The following is a 24277-nucleotide window of genomic DNA, read 5'->3' as shown; positions in this document are numbered from 1 at the left end:
CCTCAGGGGGCATCCACACACAAGGAGCATGAACATGCACACATACAGAGAAATAAATCTTAAAAAAAAAAAAAAAAAAAAGACAAATGGAATCTCAGTACAGGAGAGACGAGGCCCGCTGTAATCCCTTGCTTCCAGATCTCCATTCTGAACTGTAGAAGGATTAATTAACTTCCCTGAGGGAAAAACTGGCATAAGGAGGCAAAGGACTAATTCAGGTTTCCTTTCTTAAACTAGTGACTGGAAAAAAGCCTCACTACTTAAAGTGTGATCCATGGACCAGCACCACCTGAGTGTTGGTGAGAAACAGATTAACAGCCCTCACACTCTGACTCGCCACTCAGGCAGACACTGTATTTTAAGATCCCCAGGAGGTGTGGATGGAGAATCAGGGTTTTGCAACACTGCTGTACCAGTCTTGCTGGTTTATGCCTAGCAGAGAAGGGGCGAGAGGCAACCCTGAAGGCTAAGCTGTCCCCTTAGCTGGTCCCTGTGGTCACAACAGCCATCACTTTCCCTAAAAACAGTACACCAAGTTCCAGATGCAGGAAACCAGGCGGGCAGTTGTAAAGGACCCACAGCTATGGCATTTGCTTCTAGCTGAGCATATGCTTCCTCTCAGGCAGAAAAGGCATCTGTGTAGTTGACCAGAAGGCCACACCAAAATAGCAAAGCAGGTACCCCACATCATGGCTGCCTCTCAAAGGTCAGTTTTTCCCGAGTGGAGCAGCCACCTCTTTCTCTGCTGTTGACTACTGATGGGACAACAAGACGATGAGAGAGGGGTTTGCTGAGGGGATAGGAGGCCAATCATGGTTTTATTTCTCTGGGCCAAGATGACTTCCAACAATCCGAATCATCAGTACAGTCTCCTGCATTCTGCCCTCACAGAGAGGCAGCCCTGATAGGAGGGAGGAGTGCTCGCTAGTGCCAGGCTCCTGGCCATCTGGGTCCTTAGCTTCATCTCCACAGGAAGGACAATGGGCTAGCCTGGGCCTGAGACATGCTACAAATGATGCAGCTCCTCCACTGACAAAGTGCATGGCAGCCTCAAAGCAGCAGGAATGTGTGGCTCTGAGCCTCCCCAAGAGCAGCCAGGAGGGGCCCTGTTCTCAGCTTCACCTAAAGCAGGCGTGATCTGGGGACAAAACAGGAGCTTGCCTAACGGAAGTTTTGGTTTCTTTGTAAACTCAGTTATGTAAATATGTTTTTGTTTTAATCCCAAGTGTGAGATTTTAGTTGGGCTGTAGTATGTCCACAGCCGATCATTTTCTCCTGAGGGGTGTGATCTGGTAATAGCCTGCCGTGTATGGCACAAGAGAGGCACAGTCTAGGGCTCTGAGGATATAGATATGAGAGCCCAGAAAGAGAAAGTGTGGCATAGTGTGGCGTGGCGTGGCATCTTTGTGTGTGGCATGGCAGTTTGGAGGGATCAGAGATGAATGGTGTGGTGGTTTGGAGCAGACAGATGGAGACAGACGGAGAGAAACATTTCAACACAGCAGCTCAGGGGAGACTGCTGGGTGCATCTGCTGTTGATGGAAACTGGTCTAGAGCCCTAAAGAACCCACTGACTCTAAACAGCTGGGGGAAGTAAAGGGGTCTGCACTCCCCCCCCCCCCACTAACCTTTTCTGTCCTATGTAGGGTTGGGGAGTTGAAAGGAGAGTCTATAAGGAAACCCAAATACAATAGAGTTTAAAAACGAGTGTTACACTTGCCTGAATGCTGGGCATGGGGTTCAGGAGGGCAGGGGAGATGGCCATCATCCTTTGGGGGTTGAAGGCATAGCAGAGTGTGCACAGAGACAGGGAGAAGAGCACCAGCTCCCTGACATGGCAGATCTCACTAGGGAATACCATTTTCCTAAAAAAAAGCTGCTTTCAGGTTAAGCTCAGATCTCTGTGTTCATACTTCAAGACATGTTCCTGTACCCTGGGTCATCCAGGCCACCAGAATAAGTTGCCACCATCCTCTGAGGCGAACGTGCTCCCAGAGGATCCTGTTCCAAAGCATTGGTTAAACCAGGAAACTTCAGGAGCAAGCAGCACCCTGCCAGCCCCGTATGTCATAAGCACAGACAAGGGTGACCTACCAGGTGCACCTAGCCTTCCCACACAAATCTTGGCAAAGATGTCCGTGCCTGCCCAGCACCGCCTCTGTGCACAGCACAGTTCTGAACACCTGCCTGGCAGAACGTCCTACTCCCAGAACAGGCTGAGCAGGGAGAGGAGGGAGCAGACACAGCTTTCTCAGTGTCTACCATGCTTAGGAACCTCTGACTCAAATCCAGAGCTTGGGATGGGCCAGCTCCACCTCTCATCTGTAACAGTCCTCACGTGCCCAGAAGTGCCTTTGGGGAGCCTGAGGTGATAGCATGTCCTCTTCCTGGATGTCTTAGCTACTGTTCTATTGCTGTGATGACACACCATAGCCTTGGTATTTAGTTGGGAGCTTGCTAATATTTCGGAGGGTGAGTCCAGGAGCACTAGCCAAGAGCTTACATCCTGATCTGCAGGCAGAAAGAGCAAGTGCTGCTTTTGAAATCTCCAGGTCCACCCCTGGGGAGACACACAGCTCCTTTAAAGAGGCCATTACATCCTAATCCTTCCCAAATAGTTCCACCAACTGGAGACTAAGCACTCAAACCTATGAGACTGGGGGCCCATTCTCATTCAAACCACCACAGTGGGGAGACCGTGCTTTTCACCTGGATACTGCATTGGGCTGTCCATGCAGTATTCTTTCCTATCCCACAGGAAAGAACACCAGAGCTGGGGCTCTGCTCTATCCCCAAGGTATGCAGGCTTGAAGCACATAGACTCCTCCGAGTAAGCATCAGGTTTGCCTTTAGTAATGCCCACTCTGCTCAAGAAATAGGTGGCTTCTGTCCAAACAGGAGCCTCTTCTGAAAAGAGTATGTCAGATGAAACCAGCTCCAATAGGATGGACTGTGTGGTGAATACACTCAACAGCAGGCCTGCAGGACAAACGGACAAAGCGAGTCTTTTTTCAAATATATATTTGCTTTTTTAATAGTAAGAATGGCATTTTCCCAGACATGTTAGCCTCTGGGGTGGGTCTTATACATCTCAAAGTCCTACCACTAACTAGAAGTGGAACCTCAGACAAGTTCTTATGCCTCTCTGTGCCTCAGTTTCTCTAAGTATAAAATAGACCTTACTAGCATCTGCCTCATTCTGAGTATGAAATAAATTGATATATGTAAACCACTTAGAATGGCATCCGACTCATATCATCAGTGCTAGCCAGCTTTTATCAAGTTGAACCAAAGCTTATTTAACTCGTAAAAAACCCCAAGCCAACTTGCAACAAACCTCCTTGGAGCAAAACAAGCTTCTCATCTATGAATATTTCCTGACATAAATGCTACAGGCAGAGTTCTGGGTCAAGGCCTTGAATACTTTTGAGATTTTCATTCACTTGTCTACATTTTCTTAAAGAAAGAATGAGTCAGAGTGAGGTGAGGCCCTTCCAATAAGGCCTTAAAAATGGGCCGTGCCCTTAGCCGGGCTGTTCTGGACTGAGGATGGAGCCAGCCTGCCTGCTGCAGACGGCCCTGTGTCCTCCGGAAGACACTCCGAAGCATCCAGCTTTCAGACCTGAACTGATTTGATTTTGTCTCTTAGTTGGCCACCACCCCACACAGCCCACTCAGAAATGTCAAGGGACTCCAACCTAGTTCCCAAGTCTGGCTTGGATCAGCTTATCTGGGGCTTGAAAGACAGTTCAAGCAGGGGGAAAATGGTCTCTGTCCTCATTTGGCAAGGCTGTAGACACTGAGCAGCTAAAAAAAAAAAAAAAAAAAAAAAAAAAAAAAATCACAGAGGGGAAACTAAGCACCCTAGATACTCTCCAGAAGTAGGTCACGGCCCACAGACTGGCACAGGCGCCCAAAGGCGGCCAGCCTGGCGGTCTGTAGAGCCTAGGGTCAGAGGACCATGGACATCTGCCCCTCCTATGTTGAACTGTTTCTATATTTTAATCAAACTATCAAACGTGAACAAAACACATTTTGTCCTCCTACTTTGAGCAGCGTATCCCCGTGAATAACCAGAGAGCCAAATCTAAAATGTGGCTAACAGGCAGAACTGCCCCTTATCTTCCACTGCCTCCCATGTTGGTGTTCTGTCCCTGCTAGGGGTCACGGCAGATGCCCAGCCACCCTCGGCTCCATCTCACCTACCCTCACCCCAGTCCTAGGGGTCTCTGGTAGGTACTTCTATGGCCTAATCAGTTGGGGGCCTTTGGAGGGAGTCCCTCTCTGCAGCAGGAAACAGGCTGGGTAATTCGCACGGCAAGCTGCAGGGTTCTGGGGAGCAGGCGTATCCAGAAGGGCAGGCACAGAGGCTAGTGGGTAGGGCCTCTTGGCTAGTTCTAATAAAGGGGTCTCCTCCTGACCTCACCAATGAGCCCTAAGGAGAGCAGGGATTCCTCAGTTAAGGATCGTTGACTCCCCAGTGGCCAGAATCCACTCACACCCTTTTTACTGTGGAAATCTGTTGAGCTGATTATGAACTTACATAGACTGTACGTGACTACATTTAGTAACAGTGTACTGAACATTTCAAAATGGCTCAGAGAGTAAATTGAAATTCATCATAAAACAACTGTATTTGAGATGCACATAAGCATCTTAATTCAGTCATTCCACACTGTATAAGCCATTGCATGCATCATAACATCACTTTGTCCCCATAAACATGTCTAATTTTTTTAAATTTGTGGCAAAATTAAACAAACTGAATGGAAATAAGAGAAAGAGTCAATGGGAGAAAAGTAAAATCTCTCTCGGCATAGAACAAATTAAATTTTAGAAGGTTCTTTTTATCCACAGGGGTGGATGGAAAATATTAATTTATCAAAATATTGATAATCACCGATACTACAGATAAGTTCGTAAAGGTTTATTCCCCCCTCTATTTCTCTGTATGTTTGAACATTTTCACAATAAAAGTTAAAAACGAAATTTTGAGCAACACTGTAGCAATGAGAGCTTAGTGAGAACTGAAATAAAGAAGGCTTTGCAAAAGGAAGAGACATGCTTACCTAGTTTTTATCTCAATATGTAGGGTACAGAGAAAACCTGCTCTGAGGGTCCACATACAGGAATGTGGGGCCCATCAGCTGCAGTGACCCTGGCAAAGTGCTCAAATCACCCAAGTCAGTACCTTCCTGTTTCCACCTCTGTTCTGGAGAATCTATACAATGGCCCCTTAATGGTCTCTGTGATGATCTTAGAAATTTTGGCTACAGAGCCTGAGAAATTGAACAGTTCTAAAGTAGCCTGTCTGGGCTCCTGGCCTCCTTACTAATTCAAACCAAGCATGGCTATGGCGTCTATATCAACACAGCAGCTAGGCTAGTCAGGAAGCCAGCTGTTCAAGCACCACCGTTCCCTAGGAAACCCAAGAAATTTAGGAGCATTCCCCAACTATTTAAGCCTCTCAAGCCTCCTCCCCTGCCTCTCCTGGACCCATCCATCAACAGGGACAAGGCTAGAGGAGTAGGGGATGGAGTTTCAGTCAGCAAACCCAGGTGCTTCCCAGCTGCCCTTCCTGGGGACTGTTTAGAAAACCAGGAGCTTTATTAATGTGCCAGCACTCAGTCTGAAAGCCACTGAAGTCCACCGAGGACCAATGTATTTAAGGAGTCTACCCTGAGTCTAAAAGAGACATACACAGAAGACAGCAGGTGCTGTGACCCAGCACTCAAGGACAGAACATCTATATGCTACAAAGATCTATTATCACTGATCCACATAAAATATTCTTCACTTGCTTTCTCAGACAATTAGAAAATAGTGCTTCCTCAAGATCCAGCTATACCACTCCTAGGCATATATCCAAAAATATGCTCAAGTACACAACAAGAACATTTGTTCAACCATGTTTGTAGCAGCTTTATTCGTAATAGCCAGAACCTGGAAACAACCCCGATGTCCCTCAACGGAGGAATGGATACAGAAATTGTGGTACATTTACACAATGGAATACTACACAGCAATTAAAAAACAAGGAAATCATGAAACTTGGAGGCCAATGGTGGGATCTACAAAAGATCATCCTGAGTGAGGATGCAGAAAGACACACATGGTATATACTCACTTATAAGTGGATACTAGATGTATAAGATAGATAAACATACTAAAATCTGTTCACCTAAAGAAGATAAACAAGAAGGATGTCCCAGGGTAGGATGATCAACCCTCACTTAAGAAAGACAAATGGGCATTGATGATGACAAAGATGGACATTGGAAGTAGGAGAAGACAAGAAACAGGACAGGAGCCTACCATAGAGGACCTCTGAAACACTCTACTTAGCAGTGTATCAAAGCAGATGCTGAGACTCATAACCAAACCCTGGGCAGAGTTCAGGGAATCATATGAAAGAAGGGGGAGTTAGTAAGACCTGGAGAGGACAGAAGTACCACAAGGACCAAATATATCTGGGCACAGGGGTCTTTTCTGAGACTGATTCTCCAACCAAGGACCATGTATGGATATAACCTAGAATCCCTGTTCAGATGTAGCCCATGGCAGCTCAGCATCCAAGTGGGCTCCTCTAGTAAGGGGAACAGAGACTGTCTCTGACATGAACTCAGTGGTGGGCTCTCTGACCTCTCCCCACCCCTGAGGGAGGAGCAGCCTTGCTAGGCCACAGAGGAGGACATTTCAGCCAGTTCTGATGAGACCTGATAAGCTACAGTCAGATGGAAAATGGGAGGAGGACCTCCACTATCAGTGGACTTAGAGAGGGGCAGGGAGGAGATGAGGGAGGAAGGGTGGGATTGAGAGGGAATGAGGGAGGTGGCAACAGATGGGATACAAAGTAAATAAACTGTAATTAATATAAAAAATAAAAAAAGAAAAGAAAAAGGAAAAAAAGATTCTTCACTCAAGTCTTTAAAAACAGGACTTTGAAATTACTCCTTCAACAAGCCTCCTGCCAGCAGGCAAGATGGTCTCCTGTGAAGACCATCAGCAAAGGTCATCTTGGAAGAGGAGGATGGTTTAGAACAGGTGAGGGCAGCTTACAGACTTCTTCCCTCAAGCTTACAGACTTCTTCCCTCAACAATCATTCATCATCAGCATTCCTTAAATGCAGTGTCCAATCCAAGACCCTGTCTTTCCAAATTACCTGGAAACTCTGAGGCAGTGCGCGGCCACTGAATCCGAGGTACTTCTCAAGATGGCGCCTCCAGTAGGACATGTGCTAGGGAGGCGCTCCCACACGGTGTGGGAGAGTTGAACGCATAGCTGTTGGCTCCCTCATGGAAGCCGCCAATCACGCCCAGTAAAAGTCTGGGCAGAATTTAGAAGAACACAGAGGCCAGGGAAGGAAGACCATTCCCCACAAGGCAGGAATCTGTATTCCATTAGGCTCGAAATTTAGACTCAGTGGGAACACCCAGCCTAGGAAACCACTGCCCAAGAGACACAGCAGGCTGCCACGGCCCTTGCCTGTGAGGAATCAGGATTAGAATGCCACAAATGTGCTGTCTTCGCATTGCCTCTCTGCCTCCCCCCCCCACGGCCGCCACCACTCATGCACCTTCCTTCCTTCCTTCCTTCTTTCCTTCCTTCCTTCCTTCCTTCCTTATTTATTTGGGGTGAGGGGAGGCAGAGAGTTGGCTCAGGTTTGATTCTCAGCATCCACATGGTGACCCACAGCTATGCATAACTCCCGTTCCAGGGATCCAACTCACTCTAACGGCTTCCTCAAGCACTGCACGCATGCGGTGCACAGACATGAATGTAGGAGAACACCAACGAACATAAAATTTAAAAAAAGTTAAAAATATTACATGAGTGTGGTGGCACACTCCTTTCATTCCAACTCTTGGGAGGTAGGGGCAGGTGGCTCTCCGAGAGTTCTAGGCCAGCCTGGGCTATGAGACACAGATTCATTTTTATGTTCTGTATGTGGGTGTTCTCCCTGAATATACACATTTACACCACCTGTGCTTGCTGACCTCAGAGGCTAGAAAAGAGCACCAGATCCCCAGGGACAGGAGGTACAGCCCATTTTGGACAGCCTCATAGTTGCTGGGAACCCGGCTCTAGTCCTCTGGAAGAGCAGCTTTTATTCTTGAGCACTGAGGCACCCCTCCAGTCCTATTCCATGGGGGGAAAGGTCAAGGAAAAGAAAGTAGCACAGCTAGCTGGCCCTGGGGACAGGTGGAGACTTCAGTTATTCCATCCAACAGTGAAGCATTTGGGTTGTTTTAAAAGTGCTAAGCAATAACTCTCGTAACAAAGGCTCTCTTGTAATCCTCTCAGGACATTATCAGCAAATGCTACCATTTCTTTAAAAACAAGTAAAAAGTTTCACTTCATTGACCAAGAAACACTGAGCCCAAAAAAAAAAAAAAATAATTTAGCCACTGCTCTACTGAAAACAAATGATGAGGTGAAGAGATAGAAGTACAGAACAGTGGAGAGGATTGAGAATGTGACAATTCTTTTTATTACAACCTCTAAAGTAAAAATCTAAAGTGCTGTATGACCCATCATGTAAATCCATTGTGGGCCAAACTTGATTGCCTGATGGAAGACACCTGTTCCAAGTGGTTTCGAACCACTCTCATGGGATATGAACGTCCCTTAGTATTGCTGGAGCCCAACTGAAAGGTGTTTTAGTCTCTTTGATGACACAGTAGCTTTGTATCATGAAATTAATTTCTGAGTTCTGATAAATGTGTTATGAAGTAGATATCTAAAGTGGAATGGAAATTTCCATGGTTTTCTTTCAAGGCTGCGACAAATGACCAAACCTGGACATTTCAGGACAGAACCCAAATTGGAATACTGTGAATTATTCCATGACTCTCCACTTTTGACACAGAATACTGGAGATACTGCTTCCCCAATCAAGTGATTGACAGCAAGCCGGCGATTTGCTTTTTTCTGTATCTGTATTTGCCTGCATGTTTTGAGGTCTGGTTATATTGCCCCATCTGGTATGAAACTCCCGGGCTCAATCAATCTTCCCACTGATCCTCCTACCTCGAATAGCCAGAACCTGGGTTGTACTCCACCACACCCAGCTAGATAAACTACACATTAATGGCGTGGTCCAGGAAGCGGAAATCGATGTGCTCCTTTTAAGACATTTGCGTACAAACACACACACACACAAATCCATGGTGTAGCTGGAGTCATTGCATACAAATGTGGAAAACGGACTAGAGACACAAAGCACCTTGCAAATGCGTACTTGCTGCATCTGTTACCTCCTAAATTATAAGTGATCCTGTCTAGCTAGGGATACCAGGAGGATGGACAACTGGACGCCCACTGTCTTAAGGCTGCCCTCCAAGGTTCGTCATTAAAATCCTAGCAATCCTGTCTAACCACTAGCTTTATGCTGCCTAGACCTTCTTGCAAATGTCAATTACAAAACGAAGGATCCGGAAGCTGTCCATACCAGGAAGGCATACACTGTATGACATCACCAAAATGGCCACACACAAGACTGTGTTGCCTGGAGCAAGTGTCTTCACCTCTTTAGGCCCCAGTTTACGGGACAAAACTGTAAAAGCTGCATAAGATTATGTCCCTGCGGTCCTCAGCACAAAACCAATCTCAAGACTGCTGAAGTCTGTCTATGAAATACAATGGCTTGCCGCCAACTAACAGCCCAGCATAAAGATAAAATCACCAGGGAGTATGTTGGCTTCCAGGTTCTACTCATGCTTCTGACTGAGTATTTATAAGAGACAGTGAAGGGTGCCATCGACGTTTCTTGGAGTGTTTTGTGCCTACGTGCCATCCCTTCAGACAAGGCAAGGCACCTTTTGTGTATTCGACAGGTGCACAGCGAGGGAGCACCAGGTAGACCCCTCTTCAGGGCAACGTCCTCTGCGTGTCCAGAGCACGCAAGGCTTCAGTACTGAGCATCAGGAGCGGGATCAGAGCCAGCTGGCTCTCCAAGAACAGACGCGCACGAGGAGACCCGCCTCGCCCAGCCAGGGGTGCCAGCTCCCCGGCGTCCCCCGCACCACGGACTGTCGCGAACAAGCGCTCCCGGCGGGTCCGGTCCCCGATCCACCCGGGCCCGCCCCGTCGGGGGGGAAACAGGCGCCGCCGGTCCTCAGGTCTCCTCGAAGGCGCTCGCCCTCGCTGATTCCCTCCCTCCTCAGCGTCGCCGCCCGCGTGGGGAGCACTCACCCAGCGTGGCCACCGCGCCGGCCTCGAAGAGCAGGCAGTCATCACGGCCCCGCGCCTCCAGCAGCACGCTGCCCGGGCCCGTGGGGTCCAGCCGCGCCAGCAGCCGCAGCCCTTTGCTCAGAGCCATAGCCGCTGCTGGCCGAGGGGAGCCGGGACGCGGCCCCGCCGGAGGGCGCGCGGCTTCCCGGAGTTTCACTTTGCGCTGGACTCCGGCGCCGCGGGCTCCTCCCCGGCCTCCTCCTCCTCCGACGCCGGTGCCCGGGGCAGGTGAGGTGGCGCCGCCACCCGGCCGCTCCCACGACGGCCGCGCTCCCCCCAGCGGCGAGGCAGGCTCGAGCGACCCACGGCGGGGACCGGGACGGCGGGCCCCGAGGCCGGCGCGCGCTCCTGGCGGCCCGCGGGTGCGCCCGGCGCGGTCCTCCCCGCGGTGGGCGGCCGCGGACCGGGGAGATTCCACACATTCCTCGCCGCAGAGGAGGCTGCGAGCCCCGGGAGCCGGGACCCCGACTGGCTTCCCGCAGCCTTATAAGGGCAGCCGGGGGCTGCGGGCCGGGCAGGGGCGGGAAACCCCGCCGCCGCCGCCTGCCCGACTTCCCGCTCCTACCCGGCGCGGTGCTCCCTCCCAGGCGCAGCCCTGCTCCCACCGAGGGCCCTGGAGCCCCGTGCCTCAGTCTCCCGGGCGGGACTGCAGAAGCGTAAAGCGGCCTTCACCCTGAGTGTTGTGTGTGCCTGGCACACTCTTTAAATGCTGCCTCCTGCCGGGGACTTCAGTTCACAGGCTGCGGTCGCCTTGTGTCTGGGAGAGCCGGGATGGGACAGACAGACCCTGCTTTCCCCATTTAAGACATGGCCTTGAGCTGTGGGAGCCGCACCTGGCCTCCCCTGGTGGGGAACAGTGCCTCTCTCACCTGAGGCTCTCAGCACGGGTGTTCTTATTTGTGATCTGCAGCCTTCAAGCAACCCGAGGCGTGGTCCCGGGGTCCGGGCCTGTCAGGATTGGCTGGCTAAGGAGGGGAGAGTGCAGCCAGATGGAACTGGGAGTCCCTTTGAGTGGGTTTGGAGGTTCTGCCTTCCTTTTCTAATGGCTTCAGAGGTCCGCAGCAGCGAGTTTCTATCAGGCCACCCCAAGAGCTGTGCTCGTCTCTGCTGCCCCATTCTGCTGTGCTAAGAACAGGAGTGGGCCATGCCCAGCCTTCGGAGCTTTATTCTCTACAGCTTGTTAGGGGGAGATATTACCCCCTCGTGAAAGCAGTGTGACATTAAGTTCAGCAAACTCAAACTCACCTTTGCTCCACTTTTCCTTTGAGAGGAAGTCAAGAGCTCACCATAATATTAGTGTTCCCTGGTGACAGGGTCGTATACAAGCATACGTGAGCATGTGACTTTTATTTTTATTTATTTATTTTTGGTTTTTTGAGACAGTTTCTTTGTGTAGCTCTGGCTGTCCTGGAACTCATTCTGTAGACCAGGCTGGCCTTGAACTCACAGAGATCCACCTGCCTCTGCCTCCCGAGTGCTGGGATTAAAGGCAAGCACCACCACCTTCCGGCTTTATTTTCATGGCTTTATTTTATGTACAAACATGTTTGCTTGCATGTATGTATGTATACCACGTGCATTGCAGTGCCCAGAAAGGCCAGAAGAACACACGGGATTCCCTGCAACTGGAATTACAGACGGTTGTGAGTTACCAAGTGAGCGCTGAAAACTGAATCCAAATCCTCTGTAAAAACAGTGAGCTCGTTGCGGAGCTATCTGCTCCGGTTTGTTTTCTACAGTTGTGATAAATACCGTGAACCAAAAGCAACTTGGGTAGGGTGAGTTTATTTCATCCCACAAGGCCCAGTCCCTCCTTGAGTCATGGCAGGGCCGGAACTCCAGGCAGAGACCAGGGAGGAATGCAGTTTACTGCCCTGCTCTCTATGGCTCACTCAACTTCCTTTTGCTGGGCAGAGGGCAGAGTTTCCCTGGGTAGCTCTGGCTGTCCTAGAAGTAGCTCTGTAGAGGAGTCTGTCCCAAACTTAGGGACCTGCCTGCCCCTGCCTCCTGAGTGCTGGGATTAAAGGTAGGCCTCACCATGACTGGCTTTCAACGTGTTTTAATCCATCTAGCACCACTTGAGTGGACTGATTCCTCCCACACCAATCAATCAATGATTAATCAAGAAAGTGTCTGGGTGGCCTTAGGCCTGGGAATGATGGGGGGCAGTTACCTGTGCTGCTGAACTGATAGTTCCCTTGTAGGTTTCCTGGTGTCTGTCACCATAGATACAGCTGCATCTTGGCAGAGCCTACCCCATGTATGTTCGCAGGAAGCATGTGGCGTGGCAGGGGAGGCTGAATCACTTACCCCAGCTGCCCACAAAGCTTGTCTGGGCCTGCAGGTTGGTCTGAGCAGGTGATAAGGAACAGCTGACAGGAACGGCTGCGTTGGAAGTGCATTTTGGCATTACTTGTAAAAAAAAAAAAAAAAGAAAAGAAAAAAGTGTATATAAAGAGTATTGGCAGTCACTCTAGACCTGTCGCACACAGAAGGCACTCACAGTTTAAGACCTGAGAACTGGGTGTGCATCCCATGGCTCACAAGTTAGCAGAGCCTTCCAGACTGCAATCTCTCCTCGGATGGCACCAAAGTCAAAAGGGCCCCGCAAAAGCCTAGATGAAAAAGTAAGAATAAAGCCCCACCCCCATGTGCTCGGCAGCTCCAGGCTGCCACACAGACCACAGTGTTCGTGGAAGCCCAGAGCTCTCCTGCTCACGGGGCAGGTGCCTGCCTTTTTTCCCCGGTCTATTCCTGGAATCCAGCCAGCAAACCTGTCGGGTAGGGCTTGGGGGCTGGGGTGGGGTTGAGGGGTCGGTATAGAGACTGTGCTGGCATGGGCCCCTGTAGCTCTAGGGTGGATGGGGGCCTAATTAATTCCCTTCTAAGCTTAAATCTCAGCTTCCATACAGGCCTGACAGTCTGGCAGTCAGACCTTGGGCACCCTCTCTATCACATCTGGAAAAATAACCCGAAGCTCACAAGCACACAGAATTTTCACCTGCCAAAAACAGCAAAGGTCTGCCTGTGTCCAGGACAGTGTTGATTCAGGACGAACTCCCAGTGGCCAGGGCTAGAGTCTGGCTAATGTCCAGAAGGGTGGAAACCGGGCAGGGCCTTGAACAATACAAATCTCTGCCTAACAGGTAGGGTGAAGGGGCACAGCCTTGAGGGCCTCCCCTGCTATCTTCTGCTTAGCAGGGCAGGACGCCACAGGTGTACCCCTTTGGGGAGTAGGCAGGTGTGTCCTTTCTGTTCTCACCCTATTTTGGGAACAGCCTGCTTTTAGACTGGTTGCAAAATTCATGCATAAAAAGTTCACAAGATGTCTTATTTTTAAAAATGCCTGTACATAGTTACCCTGCGCAGCAGAAAAAGTTACAGAGAAAGTTATAAAAGCTTCCATGCCCAACAGACCTCTTGTCAGTGGATGGTGCTGGGAATTGGAGAAGCTGACTTGTATAGGAACAAGCTTCCAGCCCAGGAAGGATGCAGATAGAGGGTGAATGCCGGCCTCTCACAGGTGTGTGAGGAAAGAGCAACATGATGCTTTCCATTTTGTGTATATTTGGAAGTGTGAAAACAAATCAAATACAGAAAAATGAAATATAAAATAAGCATTTGAAATATTTTCTTAAAAAAAAAAACAAAACAAAAACGTTTCACCTGTAGAATGAATCTCATGTGTATTGTATGGACCCAACACCTGTCAATTAAAAAAAAACAAAAAACAACAAACCCATGGCCTATGGCTGAGGCAGCAAACAGGTGAGGCATCCTGCAGGCAGAAGGGATTCTGGGATAGAGCCAGTCGCCGGAGATTCAGCCAAGATTTGAGGCAGAGAGATGCTCGGTGCCTGAGCTCAGTTAACCAGCCACGTGGCAGAATGCAGATTAGAATAAATGGGTTATTTTAAGTTATGAGCTAATCAGAGAAGAGCCTGGCTATATGGCCTAGGTAGTTGTAAAATAATAGAATCTCATGAGTCATTATTCTGAGAGCTAAGGGAAGGGAGGAAAAGCCACCTGAAACATAATGACATCCTATTACATTCCCCAAAAGCCAATTTTGAAAAAAAATAAAATAAAATAAAATTTCAAGTTACTATGTGGTGATTCTCCTTTGATCAAAATCAGTCTAAACATAGTCTAATACAGTGGCATTCGTGAGTGCACACACGTCTCACCTATTAACGACATAGTCTTGATATGCAGCCTTGTTCAAGTGTGAATATTGTTGTGTGTGCAGAAAATGTCTACCACCGTAGCACCCCGCCCCCATGTCTGCGGACTGAAGACTACTCCCCTATGGAGACTGCAGAGATTAGCTCATTGAAGGAGGCATGGGTACAGATGTGAAGCTGTACCCTCCAACTGTATACCATAAATCCTGCCCCCCTGTTCAGCTGTATACAGTAGCCCCATCTCCCTGTTCACCTCTGTAATAAACATGCTGAGTTTCTGCATCAGAGAGCCCAGGCCGCCCAAAATCAGTTCTTTCTGTGTGTCTGTCTGTTCTTTATTTCCTCACCACTCATGAGGTCAAGTGCCTGGAGGCCAGTACAGCATGTATTCATCTTTAAACTTGGAGCGGGGCATAGTGGTGAAAATCGTTAATCCCAGCAATTGGGAGGCAGAGGCAGGTGGTACTCTGTGAGTTCAAGGCCAGCCTTGTGTACAAAGCAAGTTCCAGGACACACAGAAGTTCCAGACACTCAGAGCCAGGGATACACAGAGAAACCCTGTCTAGGAAAAATAAAAAGGGGGAGGGGGGCTAACTTTAGTTATAAAGCCTTTCTGAGGCCTGTTAGGTCTGCGCAGTCCACTTTATCGCCGGGCCCTCGCCTGGTCGGCTTCGCTGCCTTTTCTGACGGAGCTGGTTTCTACTGTGGCGCTGCCGGACTCAGCGGGCTTCTAGAGGTTTCCTCGCTGGCTGATGGACACACAGGACGACCAGGCCAGTCATTTCGGCTGGGCTCAGAAACAGGGCCGCGTTTTCAGAGACGCTGGCTTCCTCAAACACTCCTCAGAGACGCGTCTGTTTAGGTTCCATTCTCAACGGCCAGAGCTCTGTTGTAGAAAATTCCCCCAGACCGGGTTTGCCATGTTTCGGATGGAATACACACAGCTGTGATCTGAGAGCTGGTGGGTCAGCCGCTGGCGTCCACCCAATTGCGCGTGCGCCCAGCACCGCAGGCGTCTAGTCTCCGCCCACAGACCCCGCCCCTCAGGCTCATCGCTCCCCGCGCAGCTCACCCGAAGCAACTGAAAGTAGGGTCCCGCCCCCACCGCCACAAGCCCCGCCCACCACGCAGGCGCCCCGCCCACCTCTCCCGACGGGTCTGCTGCTGTCTTACTGTGGCGGCTCCACGGGGTTTATGGCTCACGGTTTTGAGACCGTACCTGCGCCTCAGCGCGGGGCACGGGACGTCGTGAAGAGGCGACCGCGGCTCCTTCTGCCTACCGTTCTCTTCACGCGGGCCCTTCTCCCCCAAACCCTCCCGCCAGCTGCGCGCCGCCGGGGTGGGTGAGCTGCCTGCCAAAGGACCCTCTGGCTCCCGCCGGACCACCCTCCCGCCCCGCGCAGCTCTGGGGCTGAGGGGACCCTCCGTCCCCCTTTCGCGGCTTTCCTTCAGCTCTTGTGCTGTCAGAAGATCAGAGAAGGGACACCACTGCAAGAGAACGGACGAGGGGCGCTGTGGATGATCGAAGTCTGGCTAGGCACAGGAGTCGGCGCTGTCTTTAAAATCCAAACAGATCCAGTTCCCGGGGAAAATGGATCCAGCCAGGGCCCAGAATAAGTTACCTACAACTTAGGTCCTGTATCGATACCCCTTTTTTGGCAGTCAGGATACAGACCACAGAATAAAAACACCCATTTTGAAATTAAAAGAAATTTCGATAAGACACCTCTAGAGGTAGCTGGAATATAAGCTGCAATCTCAGAGAAGCTCCCCGAATTTAGGAAATGGGAACTGACAGTAAGAGACGAAGAGCCGGTAGCTCCTTAGTGACGAAGTGTAGCTCCGAGCCCACCCACTCTTGCCCTGTGCTTGTAAACCTGTCATTCATGCCAATTTTCTATTCTCCGTAGAATTTCAGGCGTTCCAGCTATTAGCCTTTCCCGAGCTACATTAACTGAGGAGTAACACTCTGGCCACACGTTAAATACACAGACACTAATAGAAGCTCATGAGCAAAGGGTCTGTGCATAATTTGTTATCCACCCCACAGATATGGAAAACAAATCCCTGAATAATCATCCTGTCAACCGCCAGGTGGTGGTGGAACTCATCTTTAATCCCAGCATTTAGGAGGCAGAGGCAGGCAGATCTGTGAGTCTGAGACGGTCTTTGTCTAGAAAACGAGTTCCTAGACAGGGCTACACAGAGAAACCCTGTCTCAAAAAGCAGAAACAAACAAGAAAAAAAAAAATCCTGTCAACCAGGTCCCAAGCCTTTAATCACTACTAAAGAATGACCCCAAGTAATAAAACCTCATTGAATCTATTACAGAGCTAAAAGGGTAACATAAACTAATGGGCTTTTTGGCATCGGGTTTGAGAAACTGATGCATCAGGGTTTGGTGGATGAAGCTTCCATTCTGGGTTAAGGTGTTCATCTGATGCTATGATTCTAATTTTACTCTTGGTCTTCACTCTAGAAAATAGCTCAGAAATTTAGGAACTGCACAAAGGTGATGATATAAGGTGTGATTATTATTGGTATTATTATTATTATTATTATTATTATTGGTATTTCAAGACAGGGCTTCTCTCTGTAGCCCTGGCCGTCCTGTAACTTGTTCTGTAGACTATTGGCCTCAAACTCAAGAAATTCACCTGCCTCTGCCTTCTGAGTGCAGGGATTAAAGGTATGTATCACCACTTCCTCCAGCATAAGGTATGATCTTGAAGAGACACTGTTTCTCGGAGATAGGACCGAGAATATTCTGGTAAAGAGATATAACCGTTTTTGTTTTTCTCCAAGTTGACTATTAGATCACAGCTGTGTGTATTCCATCTGAAACACAGCAGGAATCATTTATGTTGACCAAAACTGGAGTAGCAAATACAGCAAAATAGTTTCTCAGAAATTTGGAAATATTTTCAAATTCTTGCATCAAATTGAAAGCAAAGCTGTATATTTTTTTTGATGTTCACAGAACTGTCTTTAGCCAATATATCAAAATGTGTGAAATTATCTGCCACAGTTTGGGCTTGTTGTAATTTTAGTTTGATTTAGAATGCTGCTGCTTTGGTTTGAAACATTTAATGGTAAACTGGGTTTCACCTTGAAGATCCATGTTTAACTCATTTAAATGTATGGCAAAATGTTATAATCAGCTTTCATTGTCAAATTCAGGCACAAATCATGTTTCTGACATAAGCAACTTGATAGCATGTTGCAAATCATAAAACATTTTCGGCATCTGGGGGCCTGGGAGATGATGGCTCACCAGTTAAGAGCTTATTGCTCTTTCATAGGATGCAGGTTCAGTTCCCAGCACCCACACAGCAGCTAACAACCATATGTGACTTCAACTCTGTGGGATCTGATGGCCCTCCTCTGCCTCCAAAAGCACCAGGCACTCACAGATGCACATACATATGTGTAGGCAAACATTCATACACATAAAATACATCTAAAAACTTCAGTGTTTGGCCACAATGTAGTCATCTCATTTTCAAAAAGTAAATGATGTTGACACAGCCAGCAACAGTACTTTTTTAAAAAAAGATTTTATGTATACGTGTTTGCATGCATGCATGTATGTGACACATACATATGCGGGGTCCTCAGAGGACAGAAGAGGAAGTTACAGATTGCTGGAACCAAAGCTGGGTCTTTAAGAGCAGCAAGTGCTCTTAACAGCTGAGCCACCTCTCCAGACCTTGCCAAGAGTTTTTGAAGTTCCTCTATTACTGTAGCTCTTCCGTGATACCCAAAAGTTGATTCAACTAATTAAAATCAAACATCAACACAAAAAGAACCACCTTAGACAGGACATGCACACGCCACCATGTCAGCCGCCACTGGACTGTGTCTGATTTTCACTCTCTTTATTCTCTTTACTCTCCCCAGCTCAAAGACAGCTTCTTGCCTCTTCTCACCAACTCTTTAAATTTCTTTTCCAGTTGCCTGGCTCTTTTCTCCTTAGTACATCTGGGAGGAGGTCACAGGGCATCAGTTTGTGGTATGCTTGCATGATTGGCAACAGGGCTGAGGATCTATCGTCGTATTTGAAAAAATGATGTATCAATGTTTGGTGGCTGAATCTTCCATTTTGTTGGAGTTAAAGTGTTCATCTGATGCTTTGGTTCTAATTTTACTCTTAGTATGCTTCATTCTAGAAAACAGCTAAGAAATTTAGACCTAAAGCTGATGCCATGAAAAAGGTGTGATTATTATTATTATTTTATAATTTTTGGTATTTCCAGACAGTGTTTCTCTGTGAAGCCCTGGCCATCCTGGAACTTGCTTTGTAGACCACACTGGCCTTGAACTCAGAGATTCACCTGCTCCTGCCTTCTGAGTGATTAAAGGTGTGCACCACCACTACATAGCATAAGGTGTGAAGAGAGCACTATTTCTGGGAGACAGGGCCTAGAAAAGTCTGGTACTAATGCCAGGGGAAGGATGGTTTGAAGACAAATTTACTACCAGGACAACTTTCGGCAGTTGGAATGTTGGAATGAAAAGCAGTTTACACCACCAAAACCTTGATCACACAAAAATGCCACACAGTATTCTGAAAAAGTGCTTTGGCACTTTGTTGTACAATTTTTTTAAACAATTTATTTATATATTGCCTTCTACATGCTCTTACATTTATGTAAAATATTTATACATATTCTTTACAATTTGTACATATATTAAATGGCTGTATCATAAACACTGTTCTATGGAATTTTATAAAAGGAAAATCAAGTAGGGGAAAATTACTTATAAAACATTAACAAAAACCCGTGATATCAAGGAACAAGAAGTTCTCATATTCATGCTTATTGGATTTTCTCAGCTACTTATTTTTGGTTTCACTTATTTATGTTGGCCCAGACTTCCCATTCTCTACAATAGAATCATCAGGTCAGAAAAGTGAAAGCAGTGGATTAAGTGTAAGGCAACTGTGGAAGGGAGCTCCTGTCTGCGGGGAGGAGCCAGTGTGTGCTTTGTGCTGTGAGCACAGGACCAGGACTGTCTGAAGGTGGGGACACACAGCCACAGACAGTGTCCCTCTCTGTTCATCATCAGCTGGCTGCCACACGTCCTCCAAGCCGACATCCGCTTCAGTCACTTAGTCTCCCTGTTCTCTGGGACGGGAACAGGTGCTAGACTCTAGTTCATCTGAGAGAATTCTGACCAGCCACTGCTGCTCCAAACCAGGAGGCCACTGGCACCTCTCCTATCTCAGCTGATGGACAGTGGCGGGGGTGGGGTGGGGGTGACTGAGAGTGAGGGGTGAGAGCTCTGGAAGATGACTAGTTCTTCCACCAGGAGCTCCTGGGCATAGGAATCAGGGTGGCTACCCACCTGGGGTAGTGGGAACAAGTCACCTTTTCTGACTTACTCTTCTAGCATAAAACGTGCTTTACCTTGAACTAGAGAGGAGTACAAAGAGTGCTAAATGTTACACAAGAGCAGCACAGGAAAACTGACCCTGTGTGCAGCAGTGGGCAGGTGGGGTCTATCACCTGCTGTGCCTACCACATGTGACTTGTGATGGGCTGCCCACCAGGCACCTTGAGGGTGTAGGCAATCTGGAAACCCTCTCTGCATGCCCACACCTGTGAGCACTTGAACTGCAGCTATGTCAGTGAAGGGTGTGCAGACTTCCCTAAACAGACAGGGCCCCAAAGGACTGAAAGAGTTATAAAAATATACAAAGATATACTTTTTATTCTGGCATATTTCATATTTTTAAGAAAGCAATTAGTATTAATTATCTGACATTGGGTAAGAACTGGAATATCAAGGTAATGTATAAATTACGATCCTATGTAAAATACCAGGAGGAGGAACCCCTATTTCTCCGTTCAAAATCTTGATGAATTTAAGTATTTCCAAAAATAGACATTTTCCATTGGGTAACTAATAAGTGTTGAAATGAACCAAAAAAGGCCATCCTAACAAATGGTACATTTAGGCTGGCTAATGACGAAAACAGGTTTTTGTCAGCTTATTTCTTTTTTGGTTTTCCTTTCTTTTTCTCTCTTAATATAGGGGGAAAAGTGAACTGCATCACCCCAGGTCAGAAAGAAGCACTTCGGAGTTCTTTTGTGTTCCATTCTGGTCTACATAACCGGAAAGCGGCTGAGGGCCTGCCTCAGCTTTTCTGCGATCTGGTGAAAAAAACAGAGCAGTTGAGATATTATCACCCTGAGATACTACAACTTCAGTGTTCCACCCTCCCTCTTCCGAGTTAAACATTATAAACATGTCAAATACTTTATTCAGCTGGTCTGCCTGTCTCCTCTGCAGCTACTGGGACTCTGTGCTGTGGCTGGGGACCTTTGCCACAGCAGCCCTGCTGCTCACAGCAGTGTGCACAGTGTGTGGGAGGCCCCGATTCCTGTCCCCCCTGTCCACCCAGCTCCACGGCCAAGCCCTGCCTGATGGTGAGGCTACATTTTCAGACTAGCTCCTTCTCCTCCAGAGAGCAGGATGGCGGCTTGGGCTACCATGCCCGCCCACAGTCGCTCTCTTTTCTGCACAAGTCTAAAAACTCAGGACTTCCTGTTCTATTACTACACAGTGCGTGTATGTAGAGTCTGCATCTCCGACAGCCCAGGGTGCATTGTGAATCTGCTAGGTGCCCCTTCAAGGATCAGATCCCCATCTGTCTTGGGACCTTAGACAGAGTAGTTACTCATACATCTTTTCTCCATGAACAGAAACGTTAAGTTTTAACAATTAAAGGAAATTTTTGCTATAGGACTGTATATTAATATAAAACCCACAGCATTATATTAGCCATTTAAATTTATGACAACAGTGACAGTAAAATATGTGGTTTTCCATTTGGAATTACAAGGTCTTGATAATTAACAAATTACCAGTATGAGACCCTTAAGAGGCACCTTTCCAGTATTTTCTCAGAGACAGATGTAACCTACTAGGTTCTAACAGCGAGGCCATGCTCAGCATCATCAGCAGCAGCAGCAGCACCATGAGACGAAAGGTAAAAGACACAGACCACCATCGTGTTTGCCAGCACAGGATTCACAATTATACACGAAGTGTGTTAAGCACAGCTTTTTCAAGAATTCAGAAGGTGTTTCTGGCAGAGTGAAACCCCAAAGTGACCCATGCAGGGATGTGAGCTGAGGACTAGCCTGGGTTACTTCTGAACGCATGGGAGGCAACAGCAGAGAGAGAGAGAGTCAAGGCCGCCTCAGGTGCTCACTTTACAGCTACAGTGCTGCCAGCAGGGTCTGAATTCCAGCTACACTGACAAGATGTGTGGAAACGCTGTCCTGAATGAAAACATCAGGCAGAGGAAGGGAAGATTTAAGTTCTTCATTACAGTTTTCTGAATGAAAATGTTTAGAATACTGTGTTGTTTTGGTTTGCCTGAAGAGACTCCTTTGGTAACTGTGAAACCTGGGTAACAGACAAAGGCTGACTTTGCTTTCCTTCCCTAACTGAAGGGAGTAGAACTTGAGGGTGGCAGGGCGACCTCATGCACTGTCCCTCTGCAGGGAAAGGCTCAGAAGGAATGAAGCCACACAATCAGGACTAACTGTTCAAGGCTTCAAAGAAGCCAATGCCTGCTCTTCAAAGGAAAGTTAAACATTTCCAAAAATAACATTTATTCATTTTATTTTGTATGTGGATCTTTTGCCATATGTCTGTATATGTAGCATGTGTGTGGTTGGTGCCCGCTGAGGTCATGAGAGGGCACCAGATACCCTGGAACTGAAGTTATCAATGATTGTGACCCCCAGTGTGGGTGCTGGGAATTGGAAGAGGTTTTCTGTGAGAGCAACGAGTGCTCTTAACCACTAAGCCATCTCTCCTGCCACCAAGGGAGCTTTTCTGATCCAATATTACTCAGATGAAAATTTAAAAGATGAAAAAAAAAAGTAAGCCACCAAACTCTGTTCAAATGTAACCCCCTTCAGTTTATTATTCTGCAGTAAAGACTACAAAGGAAACAACTCTACATGGTCAAGGTCATTAAGCAGGAACCCTCCTCTGCTCACACATGTGCACAAGGCATGGGGGCCACTTACTGTTTCATAGAACTGCACTTGCTGCTCCAGGTAAAGGCGAATGACACTGTTGTAATCGTAGATTCGGTTACTGTGGAAGTGGTTCATCTCAGCTACAACAAAATTATCACGGGGATTAGTTCTCTGCAAGACTTCAAATGACAACATGGGATTTCTCTGCTTGGCCAAGACTCATCATCAATAGGACTTAATCTCGCTGGCTAGCGGCAGTTCTCAGTACAACTCTCTCAAGAGCACAGAAACACAGGCTGACGCCAGCAGCAACTGGCACTTTCTAGTAATGGGTGGCTGTCATTGATTAGCATGCTCAATATGACTGATGCCTCCATTTGGCCAAGACATGTGTCAGCCTTCACCAGACAGACACGGCCATTTGCTGTTCTTGTCTACTCTCACATTCTCAAATCTCTAGAAATCAGCTGTTTTCTTTTTACTAACAGCAAACTATGCCCAAAATGACTCCCCTAAGCCTCCTTTGGATTCCACAGTCCCAGAGCACAGAGGTTACAAACCTCTAGAAGCTGAACTTTGGAGTTTAATACAATTGTATGTATTAAAGGCTATGAAAGGAGTCTGTCTCTAAGAAGTAATAAGATGTATAGGTTTATCAAGCCGTCACTCACAGCTATCCCAAGTCTATCTGTAAAATAAAATGTTACCTGTAAGAAAGGCAGACATTTTAAATTAGCTTTGAATTTCACTGGGACTCACATTTGGATCTCTACCCCACAAGTCAGGTTTGATGCTGCAGGGGAGGGAGCAGCTCTCCACCAGTAACTCACCACCCTTTTCTTACCTTGCAAAGCGTAAGACATGGTGCCAACTCGCTTCACCATCATCTGTTTGTCTTGGGGGGTGATTTTACTAGTTGCAACCAGCTTATCACTTTCCTTCACTTTTTCTATTGCTCCCTGGAAAATACATAAATGTGACAGTATTTAGAAAGATAAAGCAAAGGTCATTAGTTAAGATGTAACAATGTTCACGCTCTGCAGACTTGGTACTAAGCAGAAAAAAGCTGCAACAGTAAGAACAGAGGAAAACATCTGAGTCCTACAACCTCCAAGTCCCTAGGAAGCCAGAAGGCTATTGTTCTTGAAAAAATGCAATAAAGCTAGAACTTGCAGTGTTATGTGCCCTGAGAAGAGAAACAAACAGAATTCTGTCCTTGTAAGATTGTGTGCTGCTGGTGCTTCAAGAGTACACAGAGGAGAAAGGGCATGACAGGTTGGAAAGGCACTCAGAGCTGTCACAAGGGCATGTGTCATCTCTCTCCTGTTGCGAAATAGCATTTTGTGAGCTGGCTTAAGCATGCACACTGTAAGGCTTTACTTTGTCCTTTCTTTGTAAGAGGCACTGAATCAGCTTAAATTCATTCTCAGATGGAAGTAGCTGTGCACGCTGCCAAGGGTCCCCATTCTAGCATCACCACACGGCTCATTATTTATGACCATCTGCAAAGAAAAACCTCTACCTGTATGTGTAAATGAGGCTCCACGCCCAAACCTCCAACTCTGCTGGCATAGATTCTGACAAGAGCAACCCTTCTGAGTGTCACATTAAGTTATGTAACTTAGACAAAGATTGTTACCTGTGTTGTTCTTTTCATGACTCTTCATGTAGCACTGCTAACCACAGACCAGCCCTTTGCAGAGATATTCCTACCAAATCCAAAGACACTAGAGCCTACAGAGCTTGAAGAGAAAATACTAACCACAGCTAAAGCGTGAAAATATACCAACCAATTTTTAAATTTAGTTTTAAAACTTTACAGTGGGAATTACAGTGTATTACTTCATCTTTTTGAG

General features: G+C 47.5%; 2 protein-coding genes across 6 annotated transcripts in view; both read right to left on the bottom strand.

Moving 5' to 3' along the window:
• The window catches only part of Synj2 (synaptojanin 2), a 91451-nt gene extending 80981 nt beyond the window's left edge, over positions 1-10470 (bottom strand). For all 5 annotated transcript variants that reach the window (XM_055615935.1, XM_055615936.1, XM_055615937.1 and 2 more), the window contains exon 1: positions 10196-10470. In XM_055615935.1, coding sequence (XP_055471910.1) covers positions 10196-10322 — 127 coding nt within the window. In that variant the 5' untranslated portion in view covers positions 10323-10470. The remainder of the gene's footprint in view (positions 1-10195) is intronic.
• An 8535-nt stretch (positions 10471-19005) lies between these two features.
• The window catches only part of Snx9 (sorting nexin 9), a 79618-nt gene continuing 74346 nt past the window's right edge, over positions 19006-24277 (bottom strand). The window contains exons 16-18 of the mRNA XM_055615953.1: positions 23266-23380; positions 22470-22561; positions 19006-20576 (exon numbers count right to left, since the gene is read on the bottom strand). Of these exons, the coding sequence (XP_055471928.1) occupies positions 20529-20576; positions 22470-22561; positions 23266-23380 (255 nt within the window). The 3' untranslated portion in view covers positions 19006-20528. The remainder of the gene's footprint in view (positions 20577-22469; positions 22562-23265; positions 23381-24277) is intronic.

The sequence above is a fragment of the Psammomys obesus genome, unplaced genomic scaffold (genome assembly GCF_907164565.1).
Source record: "Psammomys obesus unplaced genomic scaffold, mPsaObe1.curated_primary_1811, whole genome shotgun sequence".
Taxonomy (NCBI): Eukaryota; Metazoa; Chordata; class Mammalia; order Rodentia; family Muridae; genus Psammomys; species Psammomys obesus.
This window is presented reverse-complemented; position numbering and strand designations above follow the sequence as displayed.